General features: G+C 42.3%; 1 protein-coding gene across 1 annotated transcript; it reads left to right on the forward strand.

The window, feature by feature from the left end:
- The first annotated feature begins 6,069 nt into the window (after nucleotides 1-6,069).
- LOC136513325 (protein RETICULATA-RELATED 4, chloroplastic-like) lies at nucleotides 6,070-15,761 on the forward strand. Its single transcript, XM_066507315.1, has 8 exons — nucleotides 6,070-6,802; nucleotides 7,912-7,980; nucleotides 11,485-11,616; nucleotides 11,789-11,842; nucleotides 11,947-11,991; nucleotides 12,462-12,601; nucleotides 15,245-15,370; nucleotides 15,449-15,761. The coding sequence occupies exons 1-8, from the start codon at nucleotides 6,182-6,184 to the stop codon at nucleotides 15,483-15,485; spliced, it is 1,224 nt and encodes a 407-aa protein (XP_066363412.1). The 5' UTR covers nucleotides 6,070-6,181; the 3' UTR covers nucleotides 15,486-15,761.
- Nucleotides 15,762-27,015: the final 11,254 nt, after the last annotated feature.

A 27,015-nucleotide genomic window follows, 5' to 3' on the forward strand; every position in this document is an offset into this window, starting at 1 on the left:
CTCACAATCACCACGATCGAAGCCGGAGACAATCACCACCCTCTGCTCAATGATCCTCGCTGCTCCAAGCCATCTAGGTGGCGGCAACCACTAAGAGTAACAAGCAAAATCCGTAGCGAAACATGAACACCAAGTGCCTCTAGATGCAAACACTCAAGCAATGCACTTGGATTCTCTCCTAATCTCACAAAGATGATGAATCAATAATGGAGATGAGTGGGAGGGCTTTGGCTAAGCTCACAAGGTTGCTATGTCAATTTAAATGGCCAAGAGTGTGAGCTTCAACTGGCCATGGGGCTTAAATAGAAGTCTCCACGAAATAGAGTCGTTATACCCCTTCACTAGGCATAAAGCGGGGTGACCAGACATTCCGGTCCAACTGACCGGACGCAGCACCAGACGCACCGATCGTGAATACCGGACGCGTCCGGTCGGCATACCGGATGTGTCTGGTAGCTCCCAGACTGCCACGTGTCTAGTTCAAAACAAGGTAGCCGTTGCAGTATACTTTCATGCAATCGGACGCTCAGACCGGACGCAGAACTATGAATGATCGAACGCTAAGCCACTGAGTCCGGTCGAGTCCAGTAAGCCACCAGGCCGACCGGACACGTCTGTTAGAAAACGACCGGACGCTGAGCCTTAGCGTCTGGTGGAGTACAGTAATCATCCATGCTCGACCGGACATGTCCGATGATACCGGACCGAACGCTACCAGCGTCCGATCGACTGCTCTGTCGAATACTGCGTTTTCTGATTCACACCGGACATGTCCGCTGTGGGGACCGGACGCGTCCAGTCGTGGAGTTCGTCGCCAAATACCGAACGTGTCCTGTCACCATACCGAAAGCGTCCGGTTACTCTATAACCAGCGTGGCTAACTCCTCTTCAACTCTATCTTCTTCACCCTTGCTTAAATATGCCAACCACCAAGTGTATCACCTTGTGCATATGTGTTAGCATATTTTCACAAATATTTTTAAGGGTGTTAGCACTCCACTAGATCCTAAATGCATATGCAATGAGTTAGAGCATCTAGTGGCACTTTGATAACCGCATTCTGATATGAGTTTCACCCCTCTTAATAGTACGACTATCAAACCTAAATATGATCATACTCTCTAAGTGTCTTGATCACCAAAACAAAATAGCTCCTATGGTTTATACCTTTGCCTTTGAGCTTTTTGTTTTTCTCTTTCTTCTTTCCAAGTCCAAGCACTTGATCATCATCATGGCATCATCATCATGTTATGATCTTCATTTGCTTCACCACTTAGAATATGCTACCTATCTCATGATCACTTGATAAACTAGGTTAGCACTTAGGGTTTCATCAATTCACCAAAACCAAATTAGAGCTTTCACTAGATCACCTCAAACCCTTTCGGCGGGCAAAATTTCAAAAGAACCCCTCCCTTTTTCAATTATAGAACCCACAGTCCATAACACTATTTCCAGAGTACGTTTTCTTCTTTGGAAAGTGCAGTTTCATCGGTTTAGATCCAAAATACATTTTCACCTATTTACAGTTTTGCCACTAATCTTATTTTAGCCATAAAATCTCCGTTTTAACTCCGATTTGATTCGTTCAACTTGCGTTAGATTTGTAATTCTATAATCTACATGTTCATACTACTGTTATGTAGGTTTCCAACTTTTAAAATTTGAGGTTAGATTTAATCTATTATTTTACTAAAGGAAAACTTGTTTAATTCATAACTTCTTTATTTTAGCTCCGATTTTTGTGATCTTTACGTCTGTGTGTTTGTAGCGAGACATAGATTCGTTTTTCAAACTTTTTATCTTGATTTTATGCTGTTGGTGTACTGGTCTAATCTATAGCTTTGTTTGCTTTGTATGATTTGCTCCTAGATGCTTGTATGTTGCTGTATTATCAAATATAGACGGTGAGCAATTCATGGGAGATCAAGGGTACTATTTTGATGAGAAGGATCAGCAGGAGTACTTTGCTCAAGACAAGTATAGCATGAGATCATCCTTATTTCCTATTCACTTTAATTCATTAAATTCATGTTGCATGTGTCGCTTGATAGGGATTCCCTAGAATTGAACTTTTACCTTGTCACCTATGGGATATGCATTGGATAGCTTTACTAGTGCTCAATTAAACCATGATCTTATAACTAATGTTATATGCAATAAACATTAAATATGACTTTTTAGCAACTTGAAAATAGGGGGCTGGAGTATTTAGTTACTTTCTAAATGCTTCAGATTCCTATCCCTAAGGACTTATCTGTAAGTGATCATCCGAGACTTACAGTATAGCTATGAGGGCTATATGGCTCTGGCTTTAGCTTAGTATGAGGATCTTTTCTAGTTTGTTAGTGGTTACCTTCATTGGCGTAAGAATGGCTTGATGAATCGGGTATAGGATGGCCTCTACTCTTATGTGTATAGCCACGATGAAATTATGCCATTCGATAGGGGGGTTCCTATGTTTGCTTATCGAGTGAATCTAATGGCCCTAACTTGTTAGATGAACCTTTGAAAGGCTTCATAGTGACCCCTACCTGCTCACCTTGGAAGTGTTTTGGGAGTAATTAACACAGGCATATGGGTATCACGACTCACAATGAAAGTGTACAACCTCTGTAGAGTATAAAACTGGTATATCAGTCATGCTCACGGTTACGAGCGGCCTTAGAACATTTATGGAATAGATGAACGCTAAGAATTATCTGTTTATATTATTCATTATTTATGTTTACATTGATCATGTGTTTTGTATTGGGAATTGAAACAACTTGTTGCTACTCTTAAGCTAAAAATTATGACAACTAAAAGCTAAATGTTGTTAAACCTGTATCAAGCCTTTTAAGCCTTATGAACCCCATGTTACACTTGTTGAGTATGACATGTACTTACTCTTGTTTATTTTCATTACTTGGATAAAAATCCTAGATGGGTAACAGATGGTTATGGTTATGACGATTTTCCTGAGGATTACTAGACTTATGGTTAACTAGTTGACGTTCCTGTGATATGGAGCTTCCGTGAAAGATCTTTTCTTTATACTTCTGCTGCATTTATGTGAAGACTCTGTCTTATTTGTGATGTAATAAACACTTATGATGATACTATTTATAATTTGTCGGCTTATGTGTGTGACTGATCTCTGGACGCACATAAGATTTTGCGTCCCATTTTATCCTTAAAATTGGGTGTGACACTGATCGGACGATGAACAGTGAAGTGACCGGACTCTGGGTGGTAGCATCCGGTCAACCTCAGTAAGGTTCCAGAGAGCGTTTTTCTTGACCGGATGCGTCCGGTCAGTGCTAACTGGACGCAGGTCAGAGTTCGGTTAGAACTTAACTGCTCTTTCTGACACAATGGTGGTGATAACTGATCGGAGCGTCCGGTCACCCCACAGAGTGATGACTCAGCCTCCAAACGTTATGTTTTGAATGAGGGGATATAAATACTTACTCCACTCGTCCAAGGAACGTCTCTTGCCCATTTGTTCAGATGAGAAACATCCTTGAGAGTGCAAAGGAGAGCAAGAGCCTAGTGAGGTGATTGAGATTTGAGAATTCAAGATTAAGGCCTCTTTAGTGCAAGGAGAGTAGCAAGTGTGCATCCATCCCTTCTCATTAGGCTTGTTGTGGTCAACTGAGAGTTTGTGCTTGTTACTCTTGGTGATCGCCATCACCTAGATGGTTTGGTGGTGATTGGGAGTTCGATGATCATCCGGCAAACTTGTGGATGATCTAACTTAAGTTGTGAGCGGTTGTGGATGATTTATCGTGACAGAGTGTCGAAGAATCAGCCCGTAGAGAACACTTGATCCTTACGTGGATCAAGGGAGAGCTACACCCTTGCGCGAGTGCTCCAACGAGGACTAGTAGGGAGTGGCGACTCTCCGATACCTCAGCAAAACATCGCCGTGTTTATTTCCCTCTCTTTAGTTTAAGCATTTATATTTGAGCAATTCATTTCTTATCTTTACATTCCTAGAATTGTCATGCTAGAGTAGGATTGAAATTTAGGGAGCTAAACTTTTGTGTGGTAGATCAATAGAATCATATTCTAGGCACATGGGGTGAAGTAGACTAAGTGTATGACTTAATTATTACAAAAAATTTAGAATTAGTCCAATTCACCCCCTCTTGGACATCTTGATCCTTTCACGATGAATTCATATCTTGCGAGAGAAAAATTGCATCAACTAGAGATTATTTTAGGCTATTGTTCTAGATATCCAAATTATGCATCCAAGAATCATTGCCCTGTTCGCTTGACTGATAAGCCATGGCTGAAAGTACTGTTGGCTGGTTTGTTGTGAGAGAAAAATATTGTTCGTTAGCTAAAAAAATACGACTTATAAGTCAAACGAACATAACACATATACAATAGTCCATGTTAAATAGTATGCATCCCTCAAATTTTCACGATACTAGCTACATGGAACATGTGTCTATTATCTATCATGCATGAACATCCTATCAAATCTATATCCGCTCATTTATGAGCTCAAGGTGGCTCATTTAGTTCACGAGACAAGCATAAATTATATGGAAAAGAAAATCTATGCATTTGTCTAAAGCTTAAGATACTAATTAATAATACAAAATTAGTTCATTAATAAGTCTTAAATCAAACAAATTAATTAATATGTGCTGACATATATATATATAAGTATAAAAGTATATTATAGTACTACACCGTACGTCCATGATCAAAACTCATACATAATGCATCCATTATCTGGTATTAATTATCCATTCATCCATTTAAAATAAAATGATAGAGTCATAGTAATCTCAAGTGTATAAGGTCTAGGTCCATTCATCAACTAGTTGTAAAGTACAAAACATCATGTCATACAAAAACTAATAGAAGTTTAAGGACAACAACTTTAACTCGTTAGGTTTGTGAACTGACTCGTTAACTGCATGAGCTAAAATACTGGCTCAACTCGTTAAAAAATATAAACGAGACACTAGGGGTAGGAGCAACACGGGCCAACACTTCCTGATGATTTCAGCACAAACTGATGTCATGTGCGCCAACCTCCAAGCAGCAGTTGAGGTTGTAATTCTGATTTTTGCTTTACCTTTTGAATCTTAAAATCAGTGAAGGTTATTCGACTGATGATTTCTATGACTAATAAACTGGTTGATATTATTTTATTGCGAAAGAAAAACATTGATAAGTCAGGCCTATATGTTCAAGCAACGATAAGTTCAAAGCGAACAGGACGTGCCTGCTGAACATGGCCACAACACTCGCTTCACTGTACTCCTCATCCTTTTGTCAGTGCAAACTACTGCACCTTTTGCAAGCTATTCTCACCAACTGCGAAACATTATGTAAGCTGATTTGGACATCCGACGAAGACGTGGAACGGTGGAAGGCTACAAAGCCAGCGCGACAGCGTGTAGCGTTGGGCGTCGCCTAACCAGTCGAGTCAAGCTGTTGTAAAAAAAAAATACTATACAACACACTTGTGTTGTAGTATAAAAAAATACACGAATTTTCTCTTTCTCCCTCTCTCTTTTAAACGGTCTCCGACGCATATACACGTACTTACTGTACATGGCATGCCACTGTACCTCCTTCATACATTTCATACATTGATTGATCAATCTGCCCCCGCCTTCATGTCTGCCGCTAGCGGCGCCGCTCCGTTCCGTTGACATTCTGACTTGGCAGCTCGGCGGATGTCTTGGCAATCCGGTCTGGTGTATTATTATCATTAGTCAGTACCTTGGACGTGATTTGTCCTTTTGTTCTTGCATAGAAAAAAATATTTCTTGTGATATATGCATCTGTGATTTATGATTGTTTAGATGTAGAAGAAAGCTAGAGGCAGAAGAAGGATGGAGATTGTTGGATCTTAATTCTATAATGTAAAAAAAATCATGTGTTGAAACTGTATAAAATACATTAAAAAAAATGAGTTGACTCAAGCGACCTACCAACCCCTGGTGCTGGTGGACTCGCTGTAGGTGAAAAGGAAGGGGCCCACCGGTGGGTCGTTGGCTCCCTACTTCCCTGCTCCAGGGCACCGTGCTAAACTCTCGCGCGGTTCCCCCTCTTCCTCCCCGGTCGACGGCCCGCTCCCTCTCAAAAACCCACAGCCCGCTCCGGCGCTCCCTCCCAAAAACCCACCGCCCGCCGCTTTCACTCCACCCCACATCCACACCCCCGCGCCATGGCCTCTCCTCGCCCCACCTCCCTCTCCTCCCCCGCCGCCCTCATCCACCTCCGCCTCCAGCCCCTCCCCAGCATCCCGCCGCTCCACCCCACTACCCTCCCCTTCCTGCGCTCCCTCCCTCTCCACCTCCCCTCGCTCCGCCTCAACGGGCCCCACTTCCCTCCCCTCCCGCTCGCCTCTTCCGGCAGCGGAAGCGGCATCACCGGAACCGGCGGCGAGGCCGACCTTCCTCCCCTCCCGCTCGCCTCTTCCGGCAGCGGAAGCGGCATCACCGGAAGCGGCGGCGAGGACGGCCTTCCTCCCTCGGGCGGGGGAGGTGGAGGGGGAGGAGGCGACGGCGACGGCGACGGCAGCGACGACGCCTCGGTCAACAGGAGGGAGGCCCTGTTTGTTCTGGCGCAGCTCGGGCGGAAGCTCGAGAGCCTGCCGGCCGACCTCGCCGCGGCCGTGGAGGGCGGCCGCATCCCGGGCGAGATCGTGCGGCGGTTCGTGGACCTCGAGGCCTCGCCGGTGTTCAGGTGGCTTCTGCAGTTCGGTGGGTTCAAGGAGCGCCTCCTCGCCGACGACCTCTTCCTCACCAAGGTCGCCATAGAGTGCGGCGTTGGCATCTTCACCAAGGTACGCTGGAATTTCGTAATTCTTTTTTCCGGTATTATTTTATTTTCTCTAGTTTGTGATTCAGATCATCAGATGTGGTCTGGTTCGATGGGGTTTGACTGATTGTGGTGTCAAGCCTTTTGTAGTCCGGGCTCAGATGCCAGGCCGATTTCCTGGCTCAGATTTATTTTGGGACTCGGGGCTGGGATGTGATGGTTGATGCGTGTTGTCCCGATTCTGGCACTGCTCTGTCTCAGTCAAAATGATGCTTGCTTGGCCGTAACCGGCGTAATTACGTTTGTGTTGGAGTTTAGGCTTAGCTGAATGCCTTCTGTTCTCTCAATTAATCAGGAGTAACCTATTAAAAAAAAGAATAACCTACTTGGAATCTTGATTTTTTTTTTCTATAAATGCGAAAGCAAATGCTGATTCAGTAGACAAATAGGAATAAAGTAGCCTTTGTATATAAAAAAAAAGGGCGTACCCAGTGCAGAGAGCTCCCGCTCTGTGCGAGGTCTGGGGAAGGGTGTCAGTGGCAAGTCTTACCCTCGCCTGTGCAATGCGAGGAGACCACGACTCGAACCCAGGACCTTCCGGTCACAGACGGTAAGACTCTACCGCTTGCACCAGGCCCGCCCTTCAAAGTAGCCTTTGTATACGCTAAAGTATAATATTTTGCTCCAAAATATAAGTGATTCTGTGAATGACAGTATATCATCGTTTCCTCACTTTCGTTTTATGTGTACCACTTGCCATTGCCAATATGCAGTAGTGGCCCACTGTTGGCTTTATATGTGGTCGTCCTATCAAATACAAACCTGTTGCTACTGGAAACCCTGGGCACACAAATTTATGGTATATGCATGGTTGAAGAACATTACTGCAATGTAATGCTGGTTGGTCTAACAGCATTACTGTTGAAAAACATCATATTCCTATTTGATGCCCATATACTACATCTTTACAGGCCTTTTATTTATTTATTCATTTTCTGTTAGCAGTATGACTGAGCTTCGTTTGTGCCCACCACTTTTCTGGACCTGGTTTCAGTTAGATGATTCTGTGTTTTAGTTAGCAAGTTATGTATAATTTGTTGCAGCTAGTTTGACATAACTCCTTTAATTTGCTAGACTGCTGCAGAGTATGAGAAAAGGAGGGAGAACTTTGTCAAAGAGCTTGACTTTGTGATTGCAGATGTGGTATGCTTCTATAAGTCCCTTTTGCTTTTGTCATTGTGATCAACTTGGCATTTTCCTTTAATATATTAGGAACCATTTTTTTTGCTTCTGTTGTCTTGTCATCATTGTTCAGGCCAGAGAATTTATCTTATTTTGAATGCCTACTCTGCTCAAGTTGGAGGTGCTTTCATGTCTTTTTTGGATAATACAGCAAGTCCAGCAAATCACACATTTCACGCTTTCCATCTCTACCCTCCGAGCAGGGGCTGAGGGTCATGGAGGCGAAACTGGGCCTCCGCCCCCCACCCCTCTGACAGTAGTAGCTTTGGTAGTCTATAATCTTAGTTTTGGTAGCCTATAATCCTCATGGATGCTTTATAGGACTGCATCTGTAGTCATACCTGAGAAGCTTCAATAGCTAGTACAGCAGTAGTTTTTGCAATTAGCCCCTGCTTGCTTTTGGTTCACCCTTCGTCACTGCCTCTGAGGTCAATATAGCATGCTAAAAGTGAGCGAAAATGACCACCCGTTATCTAATTCAAAAATTTGGGACATATGTAGTGTTTTTAACATGCCAGTCCCCTTAGAAAATTATAAAATCAATTTCCAAAATAAATAAAAGACATGGTAGCCCTATAATATTTAATGTCAAAATACAATCTGTCCTATGGTAAAACATGAGAAAGGGTTCTAAGTGGATAGTGTTTTTCTCGTTTCGTTTTCTTACTATTACTATTTAGACAGCTTTAAGGACTTATCTGGACATATGTTTTGACAATTTTCATGCTGGCTTACTGCCTTAACTGATGTGGCTAGCATGCTAGCCCAAGTTAACTGATACCTCTAGATATGTCCCTTTACAATGGTTTCTTTAATAACTTTGCTATCCGATATTTGACTTTTGAAACCAACATGGTAAGGCCTTTCTGTATTTTCTGCACTCTACCTAGACACTACATAATCGTGTTTTTTAAATAAAAACTTTGTACAAATAACCATCAATTTATCTCAAAAAAACAAGACCTACCTGTAAGGTTCCAAAAGGCGCTAGGCGCTAGGCAGGCGCCAAGCCACTGATTAGCACCTAGGACGCTTAAGCGGAGATTAAACATGATTAAACGTTTGTGTTTTTTTTTCTTTTTGTTGTTGGGATGTGCTTAAGTGCATCGCTGCATCACAGATTCAGTCTAGCCTTGTTACAACAGGCCAAGCAAGCCAGCAGTAGAATTTCCCTTGGCCCAGAAGATATTAAGAGGCCCAGGCCTATTAAAAAACCCTACAACCCAGCCTTATGCACTCCCATTCTATTCCCCTCCTGTTTCCCTCCCAGGAGCACAGCTAGCTGCACGCCCCCACACAGGTCTCCGCCTGCACAGCCCCTGCTCTGCCCGCATAGCCGCAAGCTCTAGGAGCACCAGGGAGGTGCGCGTGGGGTGGCAGGGCTGCGCTGCACCGGCGGCTACTTGAGGAGTTGGTGCTCGAGATTCTCCTTGCTGCTGGCACCAACGCAAGATGCGGAGTTGGCGGCTGCGGCCACGGCGCAAGAACATCGTGTTTCTTCGCGTGCTGCTGCCCACTGTGTTTGTGCATGCTCCTGCTGCTCGCCTCTGCATGTGCTAGCTTGCATTCCTCCTGATTTCCTCTGATTCCACACCACTTACCCGTTGGCTGGCGTTTAATTTGACCTATGGCCTAGGCGAGGCACCAGGGCTCCGTTCAGCGCTGAAGCGCACCTAGGCGAGCGGTTAATTGCGTTTTTTTGAACACTGCCTACCTGAAGCATCACCAGTTCACCACTAGTGGCATTGCAAAAGAATTTTTGCATGATATGGATAGTTCAAAACTTTTTATCGAGTTCTGTCTGCTACTTCACTGGCAGTGTGCCAAATGAACTGTATCATGCCATCAATTATAGCCTGGCAAGGGCTGCCAAACTGTGCCAGACTGGCAAGGGAATATTTTTACTTCATGTGGTTGGAACATAACACTGCATATGTACATATTTCGCCCAGGTAGTAGGTCAGAAGATAACAAAGAATAACATAGTGATTGGAGCAATGGATGAGTGGATGACCCAAATTGAGAGTATTGTTGCTTCTGATGTCAAGCACGCTGAGTACCTAATGAACAGGAAAAAAAATGAAAAAAAGGCTTTGGAGAATTTTTGCAAGATTTTCCAGTAAAATTCAGGCATAGAATAGGACTACCCGGCAGCAGCGATGATGTGCATCAGACTGTATGCAGGCTAATGCAGCTGCTAATTGGCAGGAGGAAGGCAGCAGCGAAGTGCTTGCTATCCTGTGGGGGCTAGGATGGCCTGTGTGCTGTGTCCATGTTCTCACTGGCAGGGAGCAAATAGTGGCAAAGGGTGCATTCTTGCCACAGTGAGCAGGGTGGCGGAGGACACACCTGCTCACAACAGGGAGAAACAATGGCAAGCATGAGGTAGCCAGTGGGCATAGAGCGGCAGCAGACGCCTGATCACTGGAGTAGGATGACTGCGAACGCATGAGCTTACTGGTCAGAGGAGAGTGGCTTCTCGTGGCCAGACGCAGCATCTTGCTGAAAGGGAGGTGGCACTGGCAGCGGCCATTGGATTTGGATCTGCTTACTGTCAAGTAGGAGATGATGGTAAGCATGTGCTTGCTGGATGGGAGGAAGATGGTGGCCGGCATGGGAAGGGGTGGCGGAGTATGTGGCCTCGCACGGTGGGTGCCTCCGTGATGCTTTAATAATCTATCTCTGTTGCAGTCTGTAGCGGGGACACTTTAGGTGAGGTGGCTAGGTTCTTGCTTAGGACTGCATGGATTCTATTCCAAGAGCTGGTTGGATTCCTGATGAATTGTTTTACCCAGCTGAGCTGATAGCCTTAGCCTCACATTTCAGGTGAGCTGGTGACAGAAACACCATCAGTCTGCCACCTACTTGAACATGATTAAATATAAAGACTACTGCAATAGGTACTATTTCTATTAAATATAAAGACTTTAACACGATTAAAATATAAGAAGTTCTATAATTCATTTGGTACTAAATAAATAACCAGAAGATGTTCACACCTAAGCGTTTGATTTCCTTGATGCATTCACTGTATGTGCGCTACAAGAATTATGCCAGAAAAGAGTATCACATGGAAATTCTGAAATTGCATTAATAAATGGTAATCGTTTGCCTTAGCCTTTCATACTTGCAGCGAAAAAACACTACCACTAATTGTTTTGCTACTTCAACTGTAAATGGATTATCAAATTACGACATTTTTTCTGACTAGTTTACTTTTGTCTACCCCTTTCCCAAACAGTATTTCAACTGCAAGATCTTCCCAACTCAGCCTTCACAGTTCAATGTTAATCAGTGTTGACAGTTATAGTTAATGGCAATGCAGGAAATGGTTCAACCTTTCATCTGTGCTAATTAAGAGCTAATTAAGAAAATAATTAAATCTCTGTTGTTAACTGTATTTATTTATTCACTGGTTTTCCTTTGCAAAACTTTTAATCTCTATTAGTTCTTAATACTTTCCAGGTCATGGCAATAGTTGCAGATTTTATGCTTGTATGGCTTCCTGCTCCAACCGTGCCTTTACAGCCACCACTAGCGGTGAATTCTGGAGGCATTGCTAAGTTCTTCTACAACTGCCCAGATAATGCCTTCCAGGTACCATGATCTTCACTATTCATTGGATCGGATCGTCCCTTTATCTCCCCCCCCCCCTCACACGCTTTTTGTACCGATATATTTGTATAGATTGAAGTTTTTCTTTTATTCTGAAAGGAAAGTTATAAATTTTTTTTGGGACTTGTGAACTTATATGGAAATTCTGCTGCAGGTTGCTTTGTCTGGGACATCATACTCACTTTTGCAGAGAGTAGGAGCTATTTTGGTAAAGTTGAATTTCTGTGCTCTGCTGTGTTGTTCACAATCAACAATTGACATTGAGTAGCTTTATGGCCTTTTGTTATGAAATCACAATTTGTCTTCTTGCAGAGGAATGGCGCAAAGCTTTTTGCTGTCGGAACTAGTGCCTCTCTGGTAAGTTTGTCATGATGCAATTGTAATGTCTTTGGAAAACACTCGGTCTGTTTCGACTTACTGTTAAAGTGCAACACTAGAGCCATAGCCATAGTTTCTTTTCTAAACTTCTCTGTGCTAAGCAGGAAGTAAAACAAAAAAAATGTCATATATATTTGGGAAATGCTTGAATCATTTTTGTCTTTGTATATGCTATATTGCTATGGATGGCCATCGTTATTGGAAAACCGTGAGCCCTGGAGCGTGCAAACCTATTATGTATTGATTTTTTTGTATAGGTGGTGTAAATGTTAGATATATTGATGAATACTTGTATAAGTAATGAGGTCAAGGCGGTAAATTGATGATACTGTTTAGTTTTGGTGTCTAACAATCAGTTGTCTAGTCAATGGTTCAATACCATCTTTGCTATTGAAGCCAAGTTTTCAAGAACATGTAAGAGCTTACAATGCGTGGTCATTTTTTTCCAGGTCGGCACTGGTGTGACCAATGCACTGATAAAAGCAAGGCAGGCTGCCAGCAAGGATTTTGACGGTGAAGTTGAGAATCTTCCAATTTTATCAACTAGTGTTGCATATGGTGTGTACATGGCAGTTTCCAGTAACCTAAGGTAACAATCATCTTCTCAAACAATTTCCCTGATATTCTAATTTATCAATTAATTAATTATTTCCTTTGAATTTCTCTAATTTAGAGTGACTGCACGATAGGAGGCTATATGGATATATGATGCATTAGGAGTCTAGGACATGCACACTTGTATAGTTGTGGGGATGGAAATGGTAGCATGTGGGACATACATAAAGAGTGAAACTCACCAGCACTCCTTAAGCTCAGCCCACATTCCCATCTAGGTCCTTGCTTTCAAAATGCAAATATATGGCCCTGTTTTGCAGGGATTCAGTTTCTCGAAGAAACTTCTCTGGAGAGAAACCGATTTTGATTCTCCTGTGAAACAGGTTTTTGTGGTTTCTAGGAGAATTCAAGAAATGTTTCTGGTTCTGGCTCTGAATATCAGACATGTTTTAGGGATCCTATCGTTTCTCTCTAGAAACAGTTTCCATTCGTCTGTTTGTGGAGAGAAACCATTTGGAGAATCCCTACTATGTGCACCGTTACTAAAATTTACTAATTCCACTACTCAAGGTCAGATAATCATATAGATAGTGCTGACTCACATACATGTCATTTTTGAGAACACACATCCAAGGGTTGTTTCTTGGAAGCAGGACTTCATAGATGAAGCAACACTTCAATCTCATAGACTAATGATGAAAATAGGTTTATCTTCCCAAACTGGATTGACTTTCTTTCCTAATTCCTGTCTTCTCTCTGCCTCCCACTGTGGAGAGCTTGCTTAGTTTCCTTTGCTGTTTTTCTCTCTCTGTAGGCTTTGATCTCTTGTTCAATTTCTTTGTTTTCGTATTTTAATAAAACTGGAAGTGGGAGCCTCCCCTGATGTTTTTCCTTAAAAAAACACATACGTGGCATGCAGACTATGCGATAACGTGGAACCTAATAATACACGGGGTCAAAATTTAGGTCATTAGGTTGATTTGGACCATGAGTGGCACAATTAGCAAGTATAGGGACATAGATATGCATTTTGAGAGTTTGTATCCTAGATGAGAATGTGGAAAAATTTAAAGTACCTCTGGTTACATAAATGACAAGGGGACCAAAGTACAAAAAAGAGTGTGTTTCTCTTTTTTGCTTGTCCCAATTCCCAAAGACGATCCTGTATGAGTTATGGAATGTATGGCAGGAATAATATATCTCATTGTAATATCTTGGTTTATTGAAACTTTTGTTATGCCCCAACCGATATCGTGGGAGCAGTTTCTTCAAAGGCAGAAAATCCATTTCAGGATATCATCTGAGATATATTTTTTACTACTTTTGATGGAAAGGGCTAATGCAAATGTATCACTGCTCTTTATTCTTTGTTAAATATTTTGTTCATCCCTTATTTTCTATACTATATCAATGAAACCTACTGAGCAGTTCATAATATGATCTATGATTTTTGAACTTTAGTATAACTACAATTCTTGTACATTTCTGATTGTATGTCTACAAGCCCTTGTCGTTGCTTTGTTGTTATTGTGAGGTACCAAATGCTAATGGCATATTATCCATTGCAAAAGAAGAAAATATTGCTGTTCAACTCCTTACCGTAGATGCCATAACAATCTTTCATTAACTTATTGCTTGTCTGTTTGGTGCTTGGATACAAAGTGTTTTCAGAGTATTGGAGAGATACTATGGTTTTTTAGAATACTTTGGTCTTGAAAAAAAAACAAGGTTTTTATTTGTAACAAACCTTTTGGTTTTGAGAACCATGGTACTGCTAAGGTCTTGTTTGGGTGCAAAGTATTTTCGTTGTTTTAGTAAAATACTATAGTTTTGTGAAATACTTTGGTTTTGAAGGGCCCTGTTTGGATACAAAGTATTTTTGGAGTTTTAGAAAAATTCCATGGTTTTGTGAAATACTTTGGTTTTTAGAGTGCCATGAAGTGTTTGGATGCAACAAACTTTATAGTTTTGAATACCATGGTATTGCTAAAACTGTAGTCCTTTTGGAGTTCTAAAACTGCAGTTTTTTGATACTATGATTTCTTAATACTACAACATCCAAACAAGGTGTTTGGATGTAAACGATCTTTGTAGTTTTGAAAACCATGGTATTGCTAAAACTATACTGTAAAGTTTTAGAAACTCCACCCTAAGATCTTTTTTTCTAAACCATGGTCTTGCACATCTCTTCTAAAAGTAAAGTTTCTTGATACTGCACTTTATCAAAACTACATCCAAATAGATGCAAAGTATTTTTTTGAAGTATTTGATAAATACTACAGTTATGCAAAATAATTTGGTTTCAAAACCTCCTGGGTGTTTGGATACAACAAACCTTGCAGTTTTTGAAATCATGATTTTGTCAAAACCATCTTTTTGTATGTAGTTTTAGAAACTAAACTCATGACCTCTTTTTTCTAGAGCACAGTTTTGTATGTCTTTAGCTTATAAAACTAGAGTTTCTTGATACCACGGTTTCGCACGTCATCCAAACAGGCCGATGTTTTTACAGTTTTAGAAACTCCATGCGGGCATGCAACACCTGTTTTTTTTCCCCTTCTAAAACATGGTTTTGCATGTCTTGTGTTTCCAAAACAACAGTTTCTTGATACAATGGTTTTCTAAAACAATGGCATCCACACGGTTTATGATTGTTTTGTTCTTGAACTTTGAACAGATACCAGGTTTTGGCTGGAGTGATTGAACAACGGATGCTCGAGCCACTACTGCACCAACGCAAACTAATATTGAGTGCAGCAAGTTTTGCAGTTCGAACAGGGAATACATTTTTGGGTTCTCTGCTGTGAGTATTTTGTACGCTCAGGGGATTAACACCGCTGTCTGTGTTATCAGTTCACCTACTGACTATGCTTCTCTGCAGGTGGATCGACTATGCCAGGTGGGTAGGCGTACAATAGGCTCAAGCATACAGGCACAAATACAATTGCTCAGAGCTTCAGCGTTATGGGTTCTTCATGATTTGCTATTACCATGCTTCCTCCAACTGGCAACTACTCGTTTGCTTCATGGGAGACTCTTAGGACAGATTTTGATATCATTCTTTAAACAATGCCTTGAGGAAAGCGTAATTTGTCGAATTGTTTCCACAAGCAAAAGATCAAATTTGTTTGGACGGCTTAAGGTTGTGTTGTGTGTGTTGGACTGGATTGATTAAAATTCGTACAGTTTGGTCATTGCTTGTGCAAGTTCCTGTGATTTGGTTATCGTGGTCGAGCACCAATTTTTGCTGGCCATGTATTCACCAAAGTTTGGCTTACTAAATTTCTGTCAGCAATTTATCCATATACAAGACTGGCAAATATACCCGGGTGTTGTCACGAGAGGAAAACCATTCTAATTCTTTTTATAACAGTAAAGTAGGGAGCAAATATGTCCCTGTGTTACGAGAGAGAGAAAACATTGTAATTTTTTTTTTATAGCAGTAGATATATTTAGGAAGAATCACTAAAATGAGTTTTGGTGGACTACATCAATTTCATTATGTTATATATGGGTTTATCTTGAAAAGTAAAACAAAAAAGAAAGAAATTAGATTGGTCTTTTACTTTTCTTATATAACAAGTAGAGACCAAATGTGTCCGTGTAATAGTGTTGTTATGAGAGAAAAAAATCTATTTTTTTATCAACTACTCTATCCATTTTAAATTATAAGATATTTTGATTTTTTAGATATATAATTTTTGTTATGCACTTAAATATACATTATGTCTACATAAGCAGTAAAAATAATATATGTAGAAAAACCAAAATATTTTATAATTTGGAATGAAGAGAATAGATATTTTGGAAGAAGAATCACTAAAATCAGAGTTTTGGTGGGTGACATCAATTTTATAGGATGTTATATGTTGGTTTATTTTGAAAAATAAAATAAAAATAAATAATTTTAGATTGGGCTTTTGACTTATTGATTTGGAGGGGTTCTATTGGGTTATTATTGAGAAATTGGACTCACATGACACTCTGGGATTTGCAATCTTGTTGGTGCATGCGGGGTGGCGCAAGAGGTTAGAGGTGGACATGCTCGAGCTCGAGTGCGTGAGATGTATTGTGTGATTATGTGGAAAGGTGTAGTGTAGTGGGATGGATGACTATTAATTCAGACGTCGATCTTCTAACACCAAATTTATGACCGTGACTTTTTGATAGAGACGGTTGATCTGCTTAAGCTATTTACATAGGTAGTTGACAATCGAAAATGTCCACCTTTAATTTGTATAAATAGCCTTTAATTTACATAGGTATCTCTTCATCTACTATCTACTGTCTACTATTTACTATATCTAAATAGGAGAACTCCATTAGCAGATTTCTCTGCAATATCGTGAACCACGTCACCACATAAGACCCACCTCTCTCTATATTCTTTGATGCAGCGAAGGCCACATTTCATCTCTTCCCCCTCGTGCTATACCCGTCGGCGCCTATTTTCCTTCTAGCATGTGAACAGACTAAGAACTGATCCAAACGGTGCCACTCACGAGCGCCTCCACTAGTGTGAGTGATTGCATCACGAAACGGTCTAGGACCCGAATAGTCATTGGTCAGATTTATAAGTTAGTGACCGTTGTTAGATGATCTCTAGTTGGGCCCTTAGATCCGCGCCCTGATCGGGGGCGCCCAACCGTTCCATGGTTGGTGGGCCCCCGTCGCACAGCGCCATAAAAAGAGAGGTGGGGACCGGGGCACAAGGCACGAGGTTCACCTGAGCCGCCAGACGCCCCACCTACAGTCCCTAAACCCTAACCGATCTAAGAGGGAGCTGCTGCCAGCGATGGGAAGACCGCCACCGAACACTGCCGCCTCTGCACCGCCGCCACAGCGACAATGCCTTCACCGTCGGTCTCCACCGCGTCACCGTCAAGCAACCCCATAGCCAGCTCGTCTTCCACGAAGGCGGCCGATGGTTTGCACCCCCTCAACCCCTATCTCTCTCACTCTATCTGTTAATCCTGTACTAGTAAATATTCTAGGGTTTACACTTCATCAAATGTCAGTATGTATGCTAGATTTATGGCTAGTGATCCTGTAACGTTACTATCAATGGTATCAGTCGCCTAACTAGGCGTAGATTTAGCTTATCGGGGTAGAAAACTGAGTAGCAATAATTAGGAGGTGAGAGATCCGATTCGGATCTAAGCAGAGGGTTCATCGAACCCTAAACCTAAATCGGGTGAAGAAAAGGAGTAAGAAATGGTCTCGGTTTTGAAAATAAACTCAAACCCTAACCCTAACCCGCGTAGACAACTCGGGGAAGAAGAACAATACTCGACCTAACCCTAACCCTAAACCCCAATTGGACAAGATCTGAGAAGAATAGAGCGAGATCCAATCAGAGAGTAGAAGGGGAAAGGGGAAGTGCTTGGTAGACGGCTTACCTCACCGCTGCACCGCGTTGACCGTCTCGTCGGCGCGCGAGAAGAAGGCTAAGCCGCTACTGCTCGTCGGGCTTGCGTGAGCTCTGGCCCAAGGCACCGCGGCTAGGCCGCTCGATGGCGGCGCGCTCACCCGCTGGGGAGCACGTGCGTCGGCGAGGGGGCCAGCGACGGCGCCATCACCTCTCGGCTCTCGCTCGGTGGCGGCTACTCGCTGCGCTGAGAGAGGAAGAGGGGGGAGACAAAATGAACCTAGGGTTCAGGCGCGCGGTCCTCGTCATTGTTTTTATATCCACCGAGAACGACAGACAACCGTCCGATTGCGATGAACGGCTGAGAGCCATCAGGCCAGATTCGGCCCAGGCGGATGCGCGCGGCAGGCGGCTTTGTCGGCCCAGGCCCAGGTTGTGGCTTGTGAAGGCGCAGCGCGCGCGAGAGTAGAGCAGGCCGGGCCGAATTCCGCTGCTGAGACAAGCATTGTTTCAAAGAGCTGGGCTAAATGAATAGTAGAAACTGAGTTATCATTTTATTAATTTTCAGAAGCAAATTTTGATGATTTTTTTATCAAGTTTCAATCTCTGTCAAAATTTGAACCAACGGAATAATTTTTCATAGAGTAGATTAGTATAGTAAAACGCTTATGAAAAGTAGATAAATAATTTTTTTTCATGTTTCCGCTGCAATGTAAAAGTTTATTATCTTCTAATTAAATTCGAACCAACGGAAGAATTTAATTTGAAGAGTAGTCATTTTTAGTTAGTAAATTATAATATTGTTATTTTTCTGACCAACGTTGATAATAGCAATATTATAATGTTTATTCGTAAGTTTTTCATGCATTAATTATATTTCTGTCCAACGGTGATATAGAATTAGTATATAAGATTGTTGTATGTTTTAATTTTGACCAACGTTAAATTAAGCCATGCAATTATTATGTCATATTTTTCTCACTGTCTCTGACGGTGTTTTTTAGACTCAACCCAATAGCTTTTATCTCGCACATACCGCCTCTTGAAGGTGGCAACTATAGGGTATGGCGAGAGAAGTATGAACTAGCACTTGTGCTGTCTGAAAATGACCTAACGCTTACCTCTCCGTGTCCGACTGAGCCAGTGGACCTGGTGAGGGAAGATAATGAGACTGATGTTGATTTCACTGCTCGGCAGCGAGATCATGTAGAAGTGCGGATGAAGTATGATCTCGAACGCAAGAAATGGGACATTTCAATTCGCAAGTGCTTGATAGTGGCTAAGTCCATAATTTTAGATGCAATAAGAGGGTCTATCCCAGATTGTGATACCGCCACAAAGTATCTTAAGAAGGTGGAGAGTCAGTTCACTGGCTCTTCAAAGGCTTATACTAGTACTTTGATTAAAAAATTATTCAATGAGAAGTATACTAGTGGCGGTACCAGAGAGCACATACTAAAGATGAGCAACATGTCTTCGAAGCTGAAGCCAATGAATTTGGGGCTCAAGGATGAGTTCCTGATTCATTTGGTTTTTGCTTTCTTGCCAAAGGAATATGAAACTTTTGTTGTTAATTACAATATGTAGCCCGATAAGTGGGATATAGAGAAGCTCATCGCAATGTGTATTCAAGAAGAGGAGAGGCTAAAATCCTTACAGGGTGACTCTACTAACCTTGTGAAGAACAACAAGAAAAGGAACTTCAATAAAAATGTCAAAACTCAAGGAAAAGCCCCTCAGAATGACCACCATCAGAAGAACAACAATGCTCAAGTTGAAAAGAATTAGTGTAAGTGGTACAAGAAGCATGAACATTACCAGAGGGACTGTCCAGACTTTCTAAAGAGCCTTCTGAAGAGATGTGAGGATTTCATTATATTCATAGATGAATCCTTATATTTAAGTTATGTAAAATCTACTTGGTGGATTGATTTAGGTGCAACTGTTCATGTTGTAAATTCATTACAGGGATTCCGTACGAGGAGAACCCTGTAAAGAGGAGAAAGAAGGATTAAAGTAGCAAATGGAATTAAAGTTGAAGTTGAAGCCATTAGAGATCTCTCTCTAGAATTAGATGATGATTTTAGACTAGAGCTTTCAAATATTCTTATGTACCCTCTTTGCGTAGAAACTTGATAAGTGTCTCATGACTAGATGATGATGGATATGATTGTCATTTTGGTAATGGCAAATGTCGGATTGTGATTAATAATAAGTGTGTTGGTCTTGTCTTCCGACAAGACAAGCTTTATTTATTATCACTTTCTGAGAATGTGAATGATGTGAGCACTGAGAATGAGAATGTTTCCTCGTCTATGAATGCAACAAATAAGCGGAAGAGAGTGCATGATGTATCTTCAAAATTATGGCAATGTCGTTTAGGCCATATTTCGAGGGGGGAATAGAGCGATTGATTAAGAAATCAATTCTTCCGCCTTTAGAATTTTCATATTTAGAACAATGCATAGATTGCATAAAAGGAATGCACGTTAAGAAAATAAAGAAAGATGTCAAACGAAGCGTAGGAATTTTAGAAATAGTCCACACAGACATCTGTGGTCCTTTTCTATGAATAGTGTATATAGTTATGATTCATTTATAACATTCACAGATGATTATTCTCGTTTTGGCTATATTTATCCAATTAAGGAAAGATCGGAAGCATTGGGAAAATTTAAGACATTTAAGGCTGAAGTAGAAAATCAGCACAACTTAAAGATTAAGGTAGTAAGGTCCGATAGTGGGGGAGAGTACTACGGTCAACACACCCTATATGGCCAAGTTTCTAAACCCTTTGCAAGGTTCTTACAGGAAAATAGCATAGTAGCCCAGTATTCTACACCGGGCGAGTTTTAGCAGAATGGAGTAGCTGAAAGACGCAACCGTACCTTAATGGATATGGTGAGAAGCATGATAAGTTACTCTACCCTACCGATAAGTTTATAGATGGAGACGTTAAAAACCGTCATTCATATACTTAATCGAGTGCTAAGCAAGTCGGTGCCCAAAACACCGTATGAGTTGTGGACAGGAAAGGAACCCTCACTTAACTATTTACGTGTGTGGGGTTGTCCAGCTAAAGCAAAAGTTTTTAACCCAAACATAGGGAAGCTAGACTCCAAGACAGTTAGTTGCCATTTCATTGGCTGTCCAAAAAAGTTAAAAGGTTATCGCTTCTATTGTCCTGACAGACAAACGAAGTTTGTAGAAACAAGACATGTTGTCTTCTTGGAGAATGATATAATCAAGGGGAGCATGGTAGCATGAGAAATTAGTTTTGAAGAGAAGCGGGTATACGTGCCCACTCCTATGGTTCAGGAGCCATTCTTCATGCTACCTGTTGTTGCTATACCAACAGTGAAAGACACTGTAGTAATAGCACCTATTGTTAGTTCTCCTATGGCAACAATGAATAAACATGAGGAACCTATCCTTCAGGATCCCCTAGAACCTATTGTCGCACATGAGGGAGAGCAACAACAGCCTCATATAGAACAAGCGTCGTCTAACGAGGCCCCTAGAAGGTCTCAAAGAGTTAGGAGATCAACCATTCCTGATGACTACGAAGTTTATGAATGTGAGGAATTTTAAATGGAGGGTGATCCCACCTCATTTGAAGAAGCCATGAGAAACGCTCACTCATCCAAGTAAATCAATGAAAACCAACGGTGTTTGGAACTTAGAAACAATTCGTAAAGGAGCCAGAACAGTACGTTATAAATGGGTCTACAAAACTAAACATGACTCCAAAGGGAATATAGAAAGGTTTAAAGCATGACTTATGGCAAAAGGTTTCATGCAAAGAGAAGGCATAAATTATAATGAGATATTTTCTTCAGTCTCATGTAAGGATTCTTTTAGAATCATAATGGCGCTTATAGCACATTATGATTTAGAATTACATCAGATGGATGTAACGACGGCGTTCCTAAACGGGGATCTGGAGGAAAATGTTTACATGACACAACCGAAAGGTTTTGTTGTGGAAGAAAAAGAACGTATGTGATGTCGCCTGAAGAAATCCATTTACGGATTAAAACAAGCTTCAAGACAGTGGTATTTGAAGTTTAATAGTATAATAAGAAAGTTTAGGTTTCAAGAAAATGTAGATGACAATTGCGTTTATGCAAAGTTCAAGAATGGAAAATACATTTTCCTAGTCTTGTATGTGAATGATATCTTGCTCGCTAGCAGTGATGTTAATCTACTACTAGAAACAAAGAAGTTCTTGTCCTCGAAGTTTGATATGAAGGATCTTGATGAAGCTTCATTCGTCCTAGGAATAGAGATTTACCGAGATAGAGAAAAGGGGGTTTTAGGAATATCCAAAAGGCATACTTAGAAAAGGTTCTAAAGAAATATAGTATGCAAAATTATAAGTCTTCACCTGCTCCCATAGTCAAGGGCGATAGATATAGAGAATTTTAATGTCCCAGGAACCAATATGAGATCGATCAAATGAAAGTGGTTCCATATAGTTCAGCTGTCGAAAGTTTACAGTATGCTCAAGTGTGTACTTGTCCTGACTTAGCATTTGTTACCGGGTTACTTGGCAGATATCAGAGTAATCCAGGAATAGAACACTGGAAATTAGTAAATAAAGTTTTGTGTTACCTGCAAGGTATGAAGGGTCTCATGCTAACGTACAGAAGATCTGATTTCCTGCACATAGAGGGGTATACAGATTTTGATTATGCGGGAGATGATAGAAAGTCTACGTCAGGATATATATTCACTCTCGCAGGAGAAGCTATATTGTGGAAAAGCTCAAAGCAAACTGTCACTACATCGTCCACAATGTTTGCCGGGTTTGTAATATGTTATGAGGCCACAGGGCTGGTGAATTGGCTAAAGAAATTCATACCCGGGTTGAAAGTGGTAGATGACATACATAAACCACTCAAGTTATACTGCGATAATAATCCAGCAGTATGTTATGCTCATAACAATAAGTCAAGTGGTGCTGCTAAACACATTGACATAAGTATTATGTTGTGAAAGATAAAGTCCGGGATCATATAATTAGTCTTGAGCATATAAGAACAGAAAAGATACTCGCGGATCCGCTTACAAAAGGCTTACCACTCAGCGTGTTTAGAGAACACTTAGCCGGCATGGGTTTAAGGGAAAGCCTATGATTTCTGGACAATAAGGGTCTAGTTGAGAATCTATTTCAAAACAGAGATGTGCATTGTAGCTGTTTAATCTAATGGCAACTGATCGTGATGATGAGGCACGCTCCATGTACTGATCTATGATGGAATGGAAACAAATAAAGTAAGTAAGTTGAGTTTAAGTCATATGATAAGATCAAGGGGGTGAATGTTAGATGATCTCCACCAATTAGTCCAACGGTCAATTGGGCCATTGGATCCGCGTCCTGATGGGGACGCTCAACCGTTCCATGGTTGGTGAGCCCCCATTTCACAGCGTCATAAAAAGGAAGGTGGGGGTCGGGGCACAAGGCACAAGGTTCACCTGAGCCGCCAGACGCCCCACCTACAGTCCCTAAACCCTAACCGATCTAAGAGGGAGCTGCTGCCAGCGACAAGAAGACCACCACCGGACATCGCCGCCACAGCGACAGTGCCTTCACCGTTGGTCTCCACCGCATCACCGTCAAGCAACCCATGGTCAGCTCGTCTTCCACGAAGATGGCCGATGGTATGCACCCCCTCAACCCCTATCTCTCTCACACTCTATCTGTTAACCCCGTACTAGTAAATGTTGTAGGGTTTACACTTCATCAAATATCAGTAGGTATGGTAGATCTATGGCTAGTGATCATGTAATGTTACTATCAACCGTTAGTGCTAACTTCGGCGAGTATCCAGAGACACGGTTGGCTTGGCAGAGGGGCTGGGTCGCGGGGATAACCAGCAGGCCGTGGTGGCGTGGCACCAAGCTGGGAAGAGGATCGGAGGGCAAGGAGAAGCAATGCTCGCGCGTGCTTTTTTTTGTTGTTGTTGATAAGTGCTCACGCCGTGCTCAAGAAACGACAGCGGCAGGCGGCAGCAGCTGAGGGCAGGCAATGGGAGGAGCCACGATGGCCTTCGTCTTGCGGTTGGCGGCACCAAATTTTGACGGGATCGACTGGACAGCATGTTCTCGGGATCGCACCACTGTCACTCATGGAGTCGCCATCGTTGGTGCGATGGGCCGCAAGCACAAGGACGCCTCGAGGGGTGGGGGGCCGTGTATCAATGACCGAGAGGCGGTGGATGCGGGTCGAACGCGATCGGGCCAGGCGCGGGCTGCATGGTTGCGCTGGAGTTTTGCCGGGCAAGCTAGAGGCAAGACAGCAACTCGCGGCGGCGCTCGGCTGGCTCATAGTATAATAAGAAAGTTTAGGTTTCAAGAAAATGTAGATGACAATTACATTTATGCAAAGTTCAAGAATGGGAGATATATTTTCCTAGTCTTGTATGTGAATGATATCTTGCTCGCTAGCAGTGATGTTAATCTACTACTAGAAACAAAGAAGTTCTTGTCCTTGAAGTTTGATATGAAGGATTTTGATGAAGCTTCATTCGTCCTAGGAATAGAGATTTACCGAGATACAGAAAAGGGGGTTTTAGGAATATCCAAAAGGCATACTTAGAAAAGGTTCTAAAGAAATATAGTATGCGAAATTATAAGTCTTCACCTGCTCCCATAGTCAAGGGCGATAGATATAGAGAATTTTAATGTCCCAGGAACCAATATGAGATCGATCAAATGAAAGTGGTTCCATATAGTTCAGCTGTTGAAAGTTTACAGTATGCTCAAGTGTGTACTTGTCCTGACTTAGCATTTGTTACCAGGTTACTTGGCAGATATCAGAGTAATCCAGGAATAGAACACTAGAAATTAGTAAATAAAGTTTTGTGTTACCTGCAAGGTACGAAGGGTCTCATGCTAACGTATAGAAGATTTGATTTCCCTGCACATAGAGGGGTATACAGATTTTGATTATGCGGGAGATGATAGAAAGTCTACGTCAGGATATATATTCACTCTCGCAGGAGGAGCTATATTGTGGAAAAGCTCAAAGCAAACTGTCACTACATCGTCCACAATGTTTGCCGGGTTTGTATTATGTTATGAGGCCACAGGGCTGGTGAATTGGCTAAAGAAATTCATACCCGGGTTGAAAGTGGTAGATGACATACATAAACCACTCAAGTTATACTGTGATAATAATCCAGCAGTATGTTATGCTCATAACAATAAGTCAAGTGGTGCTGCTAAACACATTGACATAAGTATTATGTTGTGAAAGATAAAGTCCGGGATCATATAATTAGTCTTGAGCATATAAGAACAGAAAAGATACTCACGGATCCGCTTACAAAAGGCTTACCACCCAGCGTGTTTAGAGAACACTTAGCCGGTATGGGTTTAAGGGAAAGCCTATGATTTCTAGGACAATAAGGGTCTAGTTGAGAATCTATTTCAAAACAGAGATGTGCATTGTAGCTGTTTAATCTAATGGCAACTGATTGTGATGATGAGGCACGCTCCATGTACTGATTTATGATGGAATGGGAACAAATAAAGTAAGTAAGTTGAGTTTAAGTCATATGATGAGATCAAGGGGGAGAATGTTAGATGATCTCCACCAATTAGTCCAACGGTCAATTGGGCCATTGGATCCGTGTCCTGATGGGGACGCTCAACCGTTCCATGGTTGGTGAGCCCCCATTTCACAGCATCATAAAAAGGGAGGTGGGGGCCGGGGCACAAGGCACAAGGTTCACCTGAGCCACCAGACGCCCCACCTACAGTCCCTAAACCCTAACCGATCTAAGAGGGAGCTGCTGCCAGCGACAAGAAGACCACCACCGGACATCGCCGCCACAGCGACAGTGCCTTCACCGTTGGTCTCCACCGCGTCACCATCAAGCAACCCCATGGTCAGCTCGTCTTCCACGAAGATGGCCGATGGTTTGCACCCCCTCAACCCCTATCTCTCTCTCACTCTATCTGTTAACCCCGTACTAGTAAATGTTGTAGGGTTTACACTTCATCAAATATCAGTAGGTATGGTAGATCTATGGCTAGTGATCATGTAATGTTACTATCAACCGTTAGTGCTAACTTCGGCGAGTATCCAGAGACATGGTTGGCTTGGCAGAGGGGCTGGGTCGCGGGGATAACCAGCAGGCCGTGGCGGCGTGGCACCAAGCTGGGAAGAGGATCGGAGGGCAAGGAGAAGCAATGCTCGCATGTGCTTTTTTGTTGTTGTTGTTGATAAGTGCTCAGCGCCGTGCTCAAGAAACGACAGCGGTAGGCGGCAGCAGCTGAGGGCAGGCAATGGGAGGAGGAGCCGCGATGGCCTTCGTCTTGCGGTTGGCGGCACCAAATTTTGACGGGATCGACTGGACAGCGTGTTCTCGGGATCGCACCACTGTCACTCATGGAGTCGCCATCGTTGGTGCGATGGGCCGCAAGCACAAGGACGCCTCGAGGGGTGGGGGGCCGTGTATCAATGACCGAGAGGCGGTGGATGCGGGTCGAACGCGATCAGGCCAGGCGCGGGCTTCATGGTTGCGCTGGAGTTTTGCCGGGCAAGCTAGAGGCAAGACAACAACTCGTGGCGGCGCTCGGCTGGCTCGCACTCGCAACCTGCGTGCGGCCGCATGTGTGTGCAATGACAGCACTCGCAACCTGCGTGCGGCCGCATGTGTGTGCAATGACACTTCCGGCTCCGTAAGTCCATATATTTTTCAGTGATATATATAGAAGGGACAATTATTACATACTCAGATGGTATATAAGGAATTTTCTTTATAAAACATGCTTATGTACTTTTATATGTAACTCTAATTATCAACTTATAAGCAGCTACCACGCAGCCGGTATGTTTCATGAAACAATCATGTGTCTTTTTGAATGAACAACGTTTCCATTTGATTTTACTCTCCCACTCCATTAATCTCTACATCTATACACAGCTACAAAATCCCTGCGGCAACGCGCGGGGTATCATCTACCCACTCTATTAATCTCTCCATCTATACACAGCTACAAAATTCCCACGGCAACACGCGGGGTATCATCTAGTTTCTAGAAACGCTAGATGTCCATCTTTTAGAATC

This window comes from Miscanthus floridulus, chromosome 16 (assembly GCF_019320115.1).
Source record: "Miscanthus floridulus cultivar M001 chromosome 16, ASM1932011v1, whole genome shotgun sequence".
Classification (NCBI taxonomy): Eukaryota; Viridiplantae; Streptophyta; class Magnoliopsida; order Poales; family Poaceae; genus Miscanthus; species Miscanthus floridulus.